The sequence below is a fragment of the Cibotium barometz genome, chromosome 49 (genome assembly GCF_041138505.1).
Source record: "Cibotium barometz isolate CiBa-2024 chromosome 49, ASM4113850v1, whole genome shotgun sequence".
Lineage (NCBI taxonomy): Eukaryota > Viridiplantae > Streptophyta > Polypodiopsida > Cyatheales > Cibotiaceae > Cibotium > Cibotium barometz.
Genome location: NC_141094.1, coordinates 34441698 through 34454665, shown reverse-complemented (window position 1 = coordinate 34454665; position 12968 = coordinate 34441698). Strand labels below are relative to the sequence as shown.

At 38.8% G+C, this 12968-nt stretch overlaps 1 protein-coding gene and 1 long non-coding RNA gene across 4 annotated transcripts in view; one reads left to right on the top strand and one right to left on the bottom strand.

The window, feature by feature from the left end:
• The window catches only part of LOC147610524 (uncharacterized), a 48577-nt gene extending 47527 nt beyond the window's left edge, over positions 1–1050 (top strand). For both annotated transcript variants that reach the window (XM_086785925.1, XM_086785926.1), the window contains exon 5: positions 467–1050. In XM_086785925.1, coding sequence (XP_086642051.1) covers positions 467–586 — 120 coding nt within the window. In that variant the 3' untranslated portion in view covers positions 587–1050. The remainder of the gene's footprint in view (positions 1–466) is intronic.
• Positions 1051–9129: 8079 nt separating this feature from the next.
• On the bottom strand, positions 9130–12367 carry LOC147610523 (uncharacterized). 2 transcript variants are annotated; one of them, XR_015264048.1, is made up of 3 exons: positions 11988–12235; positions 10404–10574; positions 9130–9471 (listed from the first exon to the last, which is right to left on the bottom strand). It is a non-coding gene; the product is annotated as an uncharacterized LOC147610523 (long non-coding RNA). The 2 variants fall into 2 exon arrangements; XR_015264047.1 differs by lacking the exon at positions 9130–9471 and having other exon boundaries at positions 10274–10574; positions 11988–12367.
• Between the last annotated feature and the right edge of the window lie 601 nt (positions 12368–12968).

The following is a 12968-nucleotide window of genomic DNA, read 5'->3' as shown; positions in this document are numbered from 1 at the left end:
CTCCTCAAAGAGGTCGAATAGAGTGTCAATAGATTATAGGACTAGTCTCTATGGCCCACTATGCCACCCCGAGTAATAAAGCTGGTTTTGGGCCATGCAATGGCATCACGGCTGCATGAGGGAAGTCTTCCCAGGTAGCCAGTCAAAAACCCACCCCAAGGGCACAGTAAACTTAAGTGGAAAATAGGCTGCAAATTGCATGCGAAATGCTGGAAAACGTGGAGGTCAAAAGGGCAAAAAAAAAGGACTTCAAAAAATTTGACCTAAACTTTGGCAAAATGCTGTTTTAGAGGTTTTGAAAATATTTTGAAGTGTTCTGGCATAGAAACATTTCACAGGTTTCGTTTAATGGTTTTTTTTTTGGTTACTGAAGCACATGCACCACTCTATTAGAAAAGTGCTTGTCCTTTCCCTTTTGTGGTTTATTGCTCTTTATGAGTGCTGACGTTCTCAATTATGTTGACAGGGTTGGCAGCGCAAGCTGGATCCAGACTACAATATTATGAATACTCTTCAAACACTACTTTTCAAGGTGGACTTGGCCAAATCTATTTCATACACCATTAATGGGATAATGGCACCTTAATTTAGTTTTCCGACTTTCAGTCCCAAAGTTTTGATTTTTTTTAGTGGAGAGTATCTTCTAGTGTTTGAGTATTCATGCTCCCTTTTTAAGCCTCAATTTTCAAGGAGTATGCTTTGCGAATGCTAATGGAAGGCTGTACACTAACGACTAGTTTGTATAGAGAGAGACCTTTCCACTCCCTTTGAGCAAGGGATTGCGCATGCTGAGCCTTATGGCAGCATGTAAGGTAATCACATGAAGGCTTTTTCTTTTGTTTTTTTTTTTGGGGGGGGGGGGGATGGGGTGCTCTTTCTGAATCTTTTAAGGTTGGCTCCTTTTTTTGTAAGGATCATAAAAATAATATCAAACATTCTAAGACCAACTTTTTAGATTGATGGAACACCGGAGCTCCATCAATCCTGCCCCATTTCATTTTGCCCATTTTGGGTATGTACATCTTGCATGCATGCAGAATGTCCTTATCATCACATCCATAAGCTTCGGCGTCATTTATTTTTGGACATGGTCTAATGTACCACTCTAAGCATCTTCCCTTGTGGCATATTTTGGGTGCAGTTGAGTGCAATTTTTCTTTTGGTAATCAAAATGCAAAATTGTGATAATGATGCATCAGATGTACATGCTCGTACAAATAGGGCAGGAAGTATTATCATGGATAGATTCAATGCCCAACATGTACTTACTACGCAGATCTATCTTAATCAGCAACTAGTAACCAGCATGACTAGGGCTAAGGTCACATACCTTTGATTATAACCCTTTGTAATATTGATGAGGAGTATGCACGATGTTAAATTATTTAGCAACAGTGTTATGTTAAAAGGTGTAAAGGAATTGCAGGTTAAGAGAGTAGCTAGAGAAGTGTTGTGGACTTATTGCAGGCTGAGAGTAGCTAGCATAAGTCCTACGTAGGTGTGGAGGTAATACTGGCCGATAGTGGTGAGTGGTAGGTCCATATATGTTGTCCAATTTACCCTGATCTAGAGACCTTCATAAAAATACTCTTCGATGCATATGACGAATGTCAGATTTTTTCTTCTCATGGTGTGATGGGAGATGCATCTTTAGTTAGACAATCGTGAGATGCAGATTTAAACAATTACCTTCAATTTGTGAAATATTCAATTAATTTTTTCTACAAGAATGTCTACTCTGAATTGTAGAAATATCTAGCAGCATGACCCTCTAAAAACATTCTTTTGGAAGGTTGACTATTGTACAAAAAGGATGACTCAAATAGTGCTAACAAGTGGTATGCATTTGCAAAGCTATAGCTTGATTATGTAAGGTTGGTTTATTCATTTCAATATGCTGAAGTAAATCAATGCACTACAAGTGTGACCATGACAAAGAGCTCTAAATGTTCAAGAGGGAGGAGGGATTGAGGAAAGGAGGAGAGGGAGGGGGAAAGGGGAGTAAGGAAATGCATAGAATCCAAATAATTGACATGTCAGAGAAGATTACCCCTTTTGAATTGCACACACAATCAAACATAAGAGGCAAGAATCAAAAAACCCTTAAGAAGTATTTCAACACTTTCCATGGATATCATCCCATGATTTGCAATGGTAATGAACTCGATGGGCTTCTCGTCAGCTATAGTTGGAGCAGAGATCACATGAACATATGAAAAAACAAAAGAAAGAAAAAAAGGCTAGAATATTAAAGGCGAAATTGTATGAAAGAATGTTGAGGCGTAGAGGCAAGCCAAGGAGTCAATGATCAGGCATAGGCTAGATAGCTAAGGTTACGTGATGATGTTGAACTTAATGTGCATGTTGACATCAATTTCTTAAGAAAAGGTGCAAGTCATCGTAATGGTAGATGCCTTTCGTTAAGGTTAGAAAGTTTATTAAAGGAGAGGACTAGTTCTCCTTCTATTGCTTGAGGCCCTTGAGTTGCTAAGTTAAAAATCTTGTTCATCTTGACACCTTTTTGACTCCCTTGCTTTAAAGTCCTACCTAGGTTGACTAGTGGTAAAAAGAGCTTTGAAGAGGGAGAGCAAGTGCTTCAAACCTTAACATGCTATCTTCTCTAGGACATGCTACATCTTCTCCAAAGAAGAGTGATGGGCTCTAGTAAATTGACCATGAGCTTGATAAAGATATGAAATAGGGGCAAGAACTATTACAAAATATCTTGGACGTCCAAGCATTGGGTCTTATATCATAGAAGCATCTTATATCAAGGGGTTGCCAATTGAGCTATTGCGAAAGACTACTAGGGTTTTTTATTACTCCCTAGCTCTATTCTCATAGTCACTTGTCACACAAAAGACACTTGAAACACTAATTAAGGAGAGACCACAATTCTAAATAATAGCATTCCTTGCTTCCATATATTATTTTAATTGCATTGCATTTGAAATATAAAGGTGTTTTGCTACCATTGTGGCTAAGTTTCTTTTTTTGCTAGCAAGTCTCATGGCAATTAATTGGTCCATGACAAAGAGTAGAAGATAGCAATTATATCTCCTTGTTACATTGTTGCCTTGGTATGAAACTCAATGAACGCAACATGCACTTTGGTCTATAAACAAGTGATTTGTTGATGATTGGGTAAACTTACATTTTGAGAGAGAAAGATCTCTCTCAAAAGTTCCGAAGATGATATATATATATATATATATATATATATATATATATATATATATATATATATATATATATATATATATATATATATATATATATATATATATATATCAATGTCTTTAGAAGTCCAAAGGGCCCAGGAGACCAAAATACTAATCCATGGTGAAAAGGAAACTAAAAAAAAAAAGCAACTACCTACACTATAAATATATGTTGATGAAAAGGTAGTATCGATAGCCATGTCAATATTACATGATGCCACCAATATGTACATTGGGGTGGATGGAAATGCAAACCTCATCTAATGATAGTACCATTGTCCTCCATTACACAACACAGAGTTATGATGATAGAATTGTGATGATAATCTCGCTCTTATGTGGTGAGATCTCTCCATAGCACTATTTGAGTCAAGCGCCTACCTTAGTCGCATGTGTCATTGGGCCTTACCTTAGAACCGCAATTGCAACTTCTCTATGTGGGTGTGCTAGCTCGTCAATCACATTCTTACTCCATTGTCACACTGGAACGCTCCTTGTTGATGGGGTGAAGGGAGAGGTCTCTTCACCTAGATGAGACAAACAAAGATGGTTATTCGCAACAATGGTTCTCTCTCACAAAAGGCATCGAAAGAAGAGAAAGCTAATACAAGCAAAAAACCTACAAACAATCCAATCTAGCAAGCATGCACGATTCAATAGAACACTAGCAAGCAAAAGTAGTGAAGAATGAGAGCTCACAAGTATTCTATTATAAGGGAATGATTGTGTATTTCTTATTGTAAAAAATGACTTACTATATTGCAAGGGAATGATTGTGTATTGCTTATTATAAAAGATGATTGACTAGTTTTTACACTAGGTTAAATTTAAAAATGGTTCGATCTCTATTACTAGTCTTAAGCAAGTATATACATGAAGTCCTTAGACTTTTCCTATTTCACATTAAGTACAAATTAAGGCCGCTTTATATATTTAAGCATTGTCTAACAAAAGATAAGTGTCCATTTAAGTGGATAAAATGGCAAACCGTCTTACGGTAGGTCAGGTAGGTGAAACCATGTTAACGTATAGAGTGGTTAATATACTTTGCTTCCTAACAAGGATGGATCCTCGCATCATACAAGTCAATGGGAAGAGTGGAAATGTGTGGATTCTCCAAGATACCATCATGAATTCGGCATGTGAGGTTAAGTGATTATGCGGAACCAACTTGCAGCCGGATATGAGCATATTGGGAAGCATCTTTGGGTAGCCCTAGTGGTAGGCAGCTTGTCGAGATGGCATAAAAAGTATATAGGTGATATAGAAGTTCTTCATGGGAGGTCTCCGTGTGTTATGAAAATGATTGGGACTCTTCAAAATTAGGGAGTTAGTAGAAGCGGTCCGCATCTAGGACCACCATGGAATGATTTGCATGGGTAGACAATGGTCCAAATCTTCTTAGTGGGACATGATATTATACCTTGATCTCATAGTGTGATACCTAGAAATTGGGCTTCTTCATTGGCCACGGTGAGGTTTTTTTGGCGTTTAATTGGAGTCAACGTAGAGGTTGCATCCATTGAAGCTCTTTGGAGGTAGCTACAAGATCGAGGGTACTCTAAGCAATAGGGTCATATCATGGGCCAGGTTTGCACCAGCCATACTCCCCCATCCAAAGATGTTCTTGGGTTAGCGTTGATGAAGTTAGTTGTAGGTGTATGTGTTTGTGTGTGCTGTGAGATGCAAGATATGAAAAATGCGATGTCTGTAGTAAAATATGCAAGTGATAAGTGTGGCCAATGGGCGGAAGGTGTGCCCTTCTGTTATACTCCAACTTAAAGATTTTTCCAACTCAATTGTTTTCTTCGACTCTCTTTGTTGCTTTCTTTGACATTTTCTCAAAATCCCTTTCCCTAGGGAGTCAAGATTATTAAATTGTTGAGGCATGGCAATAGGTTTTGTCCATAGCTGTGATGGAGCTAGGTGGTCTCTGTGGCTTGGAAGATTTGGTGTTAGCGAGTACTAGAGATAAAGGTAAAGTCAATGTGGATCAGTGGGTGGTGAGGCCGAAAAAGTGGCTACTACAGAAGGTTCCTGTTGATTTGAGAAAGGTCCAGGTGATGAGTTGTACCATGGACTGCCATGGTCTTCCCGTTTTGAAATGTACTTGGATGGCTAGGCTTAATATAGGTACTTGAGATATCAATGTTTATTGATGCGTCTGTTATATGCATAGCCCGCCTGTATATTATAGGTATTGTGCATGGACATTGAGTGAGAGGTGAGCCTATATAGAAGCTTTTTCTTGTGAAAACTGCAACGCATTGCTTTCTTACTTTCTTTGATTCTTACACATGGTTTGAGATAGGGAATTGAGTGTTGATGTATAGCGAGGCTAGCTGATAAGGCAGGTGTGAATGAGGTTGGATTGTTCATGAAAACGGAAGAATTTAGGACACCCAATATGGCATATATGTTGATGAATTGGGAGTGATATGGGTGGCTTACTGAACATGCCAAATAGATTCGAGTATTGGTTGAGACTAGATGGTGGCTACTCGGCTTGTTTGATTGAGCCTCTTTTTAAAAAATTGGTGGCTACTCGGCCTGTTTGCTTGAAGCATGGTGATGGCGGCTGTAAGAAGTGACGTGTAAGAGCTTGCATGGCTTTGAGGTAAAATTGTAGACAATGCTGACTGTGGTATGCAACTTGTGGCATCTCTACCTCACTTTATTTTAGCATGGTTGGAGGAATAGTTTGCACCTTGGAGAGAGATGTGGAGCTCGGTTGTGATTCTTGGGCTTTTAACGGCTTCGGTTGTGTTGAGACCGCTCTTCTTCTGGTTAGGTTTTCCTAAGTCTCTTCTCAGGGGAGGTTTTCATGCTCTCTCTCTCTCTCTCTCTCTCTCTCTCTCTCTCTCTCTCTCTCTCTCTCTCTCTCTCTCTCTCTCTCTCTCTCTCTCGGATCACAAGGGACTCTGTGTCGATGGAGTTCTCGAGACAGCTAGCACTTGAGAGCCACCCTAGAGTATAGTGTGCCCGAGTTTCCACTTGGTTCCTCAGAATATGGGCTCTACATGGACCGTATGGACCACCTCCTATCCCTTCAATACAATTTACTTCCCTTTTCTTTGGATCTCTCATAAGGATGTTATGGTCAGATCTTCTCAGCCTCTACATCCACTGCACATGGATCACACCTTCAAAGCTCCCACTGAAGATGTACTTCTACAAAGATCAGTTTCTCATGCTCAATGAGGATGATCTAGTATCCGGGCTACCCGAGTGGTCACATGTCCCATGCCATGCATATTGCGATTGACCAGATACATGTTTCATCCCATTGCCTTAGAGTGGAGACAGGAAGAGCTGAGTACATCTTCACAGCCAAGGAGCTCATATGGAGGCCCAAGGAGGAGAAGAGGATCTGTCGATTATGCCACACATGTTGAGACAAACGAACATTACAAATGTTGTTGCTCAGTATACTATGAAATCCGTTGGAGGTTTCACATTCTCTTCCATGAGAGATTTGGCCCACTCTCGAGGATTATTGACTTCCCGAACTAGCTTTACCTAGGGCTTTCTACAGATACAGGGACACTTTCTTGAGAGAGCTTTTGTCCGATCCACCCGTGCTCCATCACCAACTTCTTTTGGACCCAGGAGGAGGACACCCATATAATGGATCTCATGGATCCACCTTGGGTTGTTCTAGACCCACCACGCCGAGACCAAGAGTTACCTTGGGCCGGGCCTTTACATTCCAACGTGCCCAATGCCCTCGAGCTCCATGCATGTTGGTCACGATCCCCTTATCAAGTCTTGATCTATGACATACTCCATTGCCATCGAAGTACCTTTCCACGTGACGTAGCTGAGGGAGACCTCTCGACCATACTCATTAGCCCCATGCTTGATATTTTTGGAGAGTGGTATACCATCTAATGGGGGCTAATGCTTCTCATGTTTCATGTTCTTGGTATTCCTTGATGAGATTTCCATGGACAGTTTTGTATCACTCCACTAAGATAGTTTTGTTCTATTTCTATTTTATTTTCCGTTCCATGAGATGAGATATGCCATGGACATTATTGTATCATTTTAGTCTTAGAGGCCCATTAGGTCTTTAGTAGAAGTTTAATCTCTCTCTCTCTCTCTCTCTCTCTCTCTCTCTCCCCTTTGAAATAAAGTAATAAATAAGTCTTCTAGATAGAGAAAATAATAAAAGAACCATTACATTGACATAATAGAAGTAAAATCAAAAGAAATAAGATTTTCATATGAAAAAATGACGTCAAAATAGCTTTTGTATTCATAAAAATAACCCAAGGGTCCAAGCTTTGACTCTACTTATCATCCTTCTCATAAAGAAGCACAAAATTACAAGATAGCTATCAAAGGATCTACAAAGGTATAAATGGTTGAGGCACATCAGAAAAATGACCTGACAACAGTCCAAGTTTTGACTCTACTTATCATCCTTGTGATAAAGAAGCATAGAGTGTACTCACAAGATAGCTATCCCTACAAAGGTATAAATTGGTGCGGCACATCAACAAATGCACTACGCTTTAAGTGACAAAGGTAGGGTAGGAGCAACAAACTCCACATAAGAAAGACAAGTGGCTCTAGCCATGGTTGGTAGGAGCCACAAAACTCAAGAGAAAAAGAATTAGAGGTATGAAATAAGATAACCTTATAGATTCACCATAAGGAGAGAGAAAAATTACTTAGATTTAAAAAAAATGTTTTAAAGTCACCTAGAAGTTCAATGATAAAAAATGTATACAAAAGTAATTGAAACCACCATGAAATGGTGACTGAACCTCAGGGAGGAAAGGGAGAGTTAAGGAAAAATAGCCAAACAAAGGAGTTGAGTGTGTTGTGTGTTTCGCGTGTGCGTGTGTGTAACATTAATTATAGAATAAATATAGAGATTGTGAAATTACAAATACATGACTCAATGACAAAAAATGATGTGAATAATAAACTTAATGGAAATGAATATATATGCAAATGAGAGTTATTTTTATTAAGAGTGGACTCTACTCAGCTTTCAATGCACCATATTTATTGAAGAGGGGGAATTGTCAGCTACCGCCATCCAAAGAAAAACCTTGAGTGCTATTTAGGAAATCATTTAGGAAGATGTGTCATTACCCACCCTCTCATGTCATAATGACACAATAAACTTAGTTTTCAAAGAACAACATTTTCAATAATAAATTTAGAATAATGGGACAACTTTTGAAATGATGCATGTGGTAAAAACACTTAGGAAAAAAACAAAAAAATATGCCTAAACTTATTTAAACAAGAAAAGCTATCTTCCACTCCTAGAGGGGGTTTGAAATTCTAGAAAGATGATTGGCATGTACATGCACTGATCCTTTTCACACAGTGATAGTAAATTCAAATTCCAATAGAATGAGCAACCATTTGGTGGTGCACCTTGTGGTGCAAGACTTATTCACCAAATACAACAATGCTTTATGGTTAAATTCCGTCCAACTCAAGCAAGCAAGTAAGAAGTTATATGCATTACCATAAAAAAGTCCAATAGTTGAGTTGAAATCAAGAAGTTTAGTGAATTGAATCAAAGTGAAGTACTCTTGCAAACAACAAGAGGATTATATTAATTGTTAAAGCTTCTTAACCACAAAGAATTGCTTTAGGTGGAAACCTTCTGTAACAAAAGGCATAACTCTAGCATAGGTTTGAAATACCTTGATGAAATAGGACAAGGTTAACAATTCATGAAGCAATTTACTATAAGGAGAATCAACGTTTTGAAAAATGAAGAGGAGATTAGGTAGGCATGAGGATGGTGATGCATGGTTGTAGCCACTTGGGGGCTTTCTTTAGAGAGACTAAACTTTACACTCCCATATGGTTGTTTGACTATTAAATGGTTCTCTTATGGTGTAAGAGTACTTTGACTTACACACAATTTGGGACCTTGGAAAGTGATCCCTAATGAGGTTTAGTCATGGGTCAAATGGTAAAATTATATGTAGAAGGAAAGCCATTCAAGCCAATAAAAGTTCAACCTTAGTGGAAAACCAAAAAACAAGGTGAGTAAAAAGAATATGTACAATAACCAATTTAATATGCAATGGTGTCAATTACTGAAAAAGGTTTGGGCTAAACAATAGAGAAAACAGTCTAAAAGGAGTGTGTGTGTGCGCGCGCGCGCGCGCACTTTTCTTTGACCGTTTCTGAGGAACTCTAGTATGGGTCCTTTCGGGACTCGCCGTCGTACAATGCATATTTCTTCGTGGGCTTCGTGGGTTTCCACCTCGCACTGAGGTTTCACATTAGTAACATATCATGACATAAAAAAAAGTGTGTTGCTAAAACAAGCTTTAATATAAAGCATCAAACAAAATTAATTAAACCAAAGTCAAGATTACTGACAAGGCCTCAAACCAAGTTAGTAATACAAAGGTAATACCACAATTAATTATTCAAACTATGATTATCACCTTTGTAAACCTGATGAAAAACCATGGCTGTACAATTACGCAGGCCATGACATGCATGTGCTAATGAAACCCATGTCATAGGATTAGCCACCAGCGCTAATGATTAGCAAACTGTTAAAAATCTGGTTATAATATTCAAGAAGTGCCATTCCTATGGATTTTGAACATGCCCACAAGATAAGGGAGGGTCATACTTCGAGGTTCCAAAAGAATGTGAAGAAGGGAGAGGATATGATTTATAAGCTCTGCTTTGGATTTTGACACATCCATAAATTCTGCAGAATTCATCCTTAGCAGGGCAGCTTGCCTGATGAGGCTTTTGCATATAAGGGTGGGGGTTTGGGCAGATTTATCTAAGCCACAAATAAACAGATGAGATGAAACCCATTGAATTTCATCTAAGATTACTGGATCTTAGTACCATGGTTTGCTCTTGTAGACAAAGAAGGAAAATTTGTTACCAAATTTCCTCACAAATAGGGCTCCTTATGCTCTATTTTCAGCCATTCTTCCCATAGTTCCTTTCTAGCCAAATGAGGGAGAGGTAAATTTGGGATATGTTGAGTCCTTTTCCCATTTCTTTAACTAGAAAGGGATGATGAAAGATAATTGTATCCGTAGTAAGTAAAAGATGTCTTTGAGACTAATAAAATCAATTACTTTGCTAACAAAAGTCAACTGAACAAATGTTCCTTTGCAAGGAAGACATTTAAATATTTCAATCCATTTGATCCTGCAAGAGAGCACATACCATCATTCAATATGCCAAATCACACACTCCAATCAATCTTCTTGATCAATCCTGAAGTATATTAGCCACATCAGTGATTTTCCTGCCTCTCCATTGTCATTTGTTACTTGGAGTGGCAGAAGCAGGTGAAGCTCTTTTAAAATAACCTTTCATCTTCTTAGAGAGACCCACCTGAGTAACAAAAGGAGCAAGCACAAAAAAATTACTGATTAGGGTACCAGCAGGAGAAAGGGGACATTGGAGCAAACAGGGTCAACAAGAGCTTTGGCTCCATCCATAAGAAACACATGAAAGAAGTAGAAAGTAATTAAAGAAGTACTGACTTCAACTGGGATAGGTTTAACAGAAGCAAGGAAAGCACATAATCTGGCTGGACCAGAAGGGATAACCAAGAACTCTTCAAGGTTATTTGAAATATACAAAAACAGATGCTCCACCCAAGGAAAAGTAGCAACACAGGAAGAATTTTGTGTAGAATTTTGCACCTGATATAAGGGCAAAAAATGTTCCAACAATTCCTATGTTAATTGGGATCCCTGGAAGTCTCAACAATAGGGGCTTTAGTTCAAAAAATAAATTTGGAGTTGAGCACATTAGGTGATCAACATCATTAAGGGAGAAAAATTTGAGCTCAAAGTTGCAATTAGAACTGAGAAAATGAGAAGCTTACAGGGCATAAGCTTCACATTGGGATAAAATAGCTTCAGAAAAGCCACAAATTAACCCAAGGGCAGCAGTGGAAAAAGGAGCTGGATAACTCATGAATAGTTTCCGGGTACCAAAGTTAATGTCCTAGTCTTTGGGCATCAAGCTCTAGTTGCCGTGGAGGTAAAAGCATAATAAAAGCATCAAAATCCTTAAGGAAATTAGAATTATCAGTATGAGAGACTTGAAAGGAGGCTATGATATGAGCTTCAGGGAACAGGCCACCCAAATCAATAGAAAAATTAGGAACAGCCTTACGATGGTCCAAGGGAGCAGGCAGAGTGGCTAAGAGCAACAAGCTGATTAACAATAATAGGAGGGGTGGCTTATATTTCTCCAAGGTTCCTGACAAGGTCTCAAACCAAATTAGTAATATAAAGGTAATATCCAATTAACCATGTAAACTATGATTATTACCTTTACCTGATCAAAACCCATGGTTATACAATCATGCAGGCCATGGCATGCATGCAGAATGTGCTAATGAAACCCACATCAAGCCTACACAACTAGCCAACGCTTGATGAAATAGATAAGGAGAAGATTTCATCTTTAAATAACTTGGGGAAACAAAAGAGAGATTTGCCTGAATCATTTTTAGTAGCCCATCAAGAAGACTACTTAAAGAGGCCGAAACATATTATTTTCAGGGCAACATATATTTAGCCAGTGCTAATAATTAGTCATGCATGTTACAAGCATTTAAAATCTGTTATAATATTCAAGAAGTGCAGAATCATTCAACGTAGTAAGCATCCGGGATAGATTTTACAGGCATAGCAGAGGAAAACACACAATTGCTAATAAAGCAGAGAGTTTCAAGTGGATTAAGCAAATAATTACAAAACCAAAATTAAATAAAGAATACATAGTTCCAACCTGATCCATGACCGCGATTCTCATCTGGGCTCAGATTTTGAATGGCTTGAAGGTGCTTCTTGCATCAAATTGATAACAGGTTCATGGCCTAAACCTGGCATCAATCGAGGGCGGCCAGCACAGGTCTCATAACTCCACAAATCATGTAGATCAAACAATTTACTAAGTGATGAGGCAAACTTCATACGGAACAGCAGACGCTTCTCATAGAGAGACGAGTGGGGTAATTAGCAAAGTTCTACAAGGGTGAAGGGTAATTAGCAATTGCCTGCGGTGTAAAAGAAAGGGGAAACATAGAGCCATAGAGGGTTGAAAACCAACATTTGAAGGAGGTAAATGAGAAAGTCCACATGTGTGAACCATCAAACTCTGGGTACATGGTAGTTATTAGAAACGGGTGAATTAGGAGATACTTTTACAAGGTGTGTATGTGTGTGTGTTGTGTGTGTGCGCGCACGCATGTGTTTTGTGTGTGTGTGTGTGTGAGAGAGAGAGAGAGAGAGAGAGAGAGAAGAGAGAGAGAACCCTACTGAGTTTCTATCACTTCTCTGAGAGTAAAGGGCAGACTTAGCCATGATGAAGGCTAGCACTAGAGAAAGAGTGACACACACACACACACACACACACATATCCATGCCTAGGAAAGAAGTGATTGTGTGACATTTACTATTAAAAAGCAATGTTTCAGAATGATACAAGTCTCCTACTTGTGTGGTGTGTACTTCAAATATGAGTTAGATTTTTCCCAGCAACTAGTGCTCCACTCATCTGAGGAAATTTGATCCACCTTCTCAGGCATGGAAACAAGTGGACGTGAAGGAAATATGAGTTAGATTTTTCCCAGCAACTAGTGCTCAACTCATCTGAGGAAATATGAGTTAGATTTTTCCCAGCAACTAGTGCTCCACTCATCTGAGGAAATTTGATCCACCTTCTCAGGCATGGAAACAAGTGGACGTGAAGGTTAGACTCAGCCTTCAA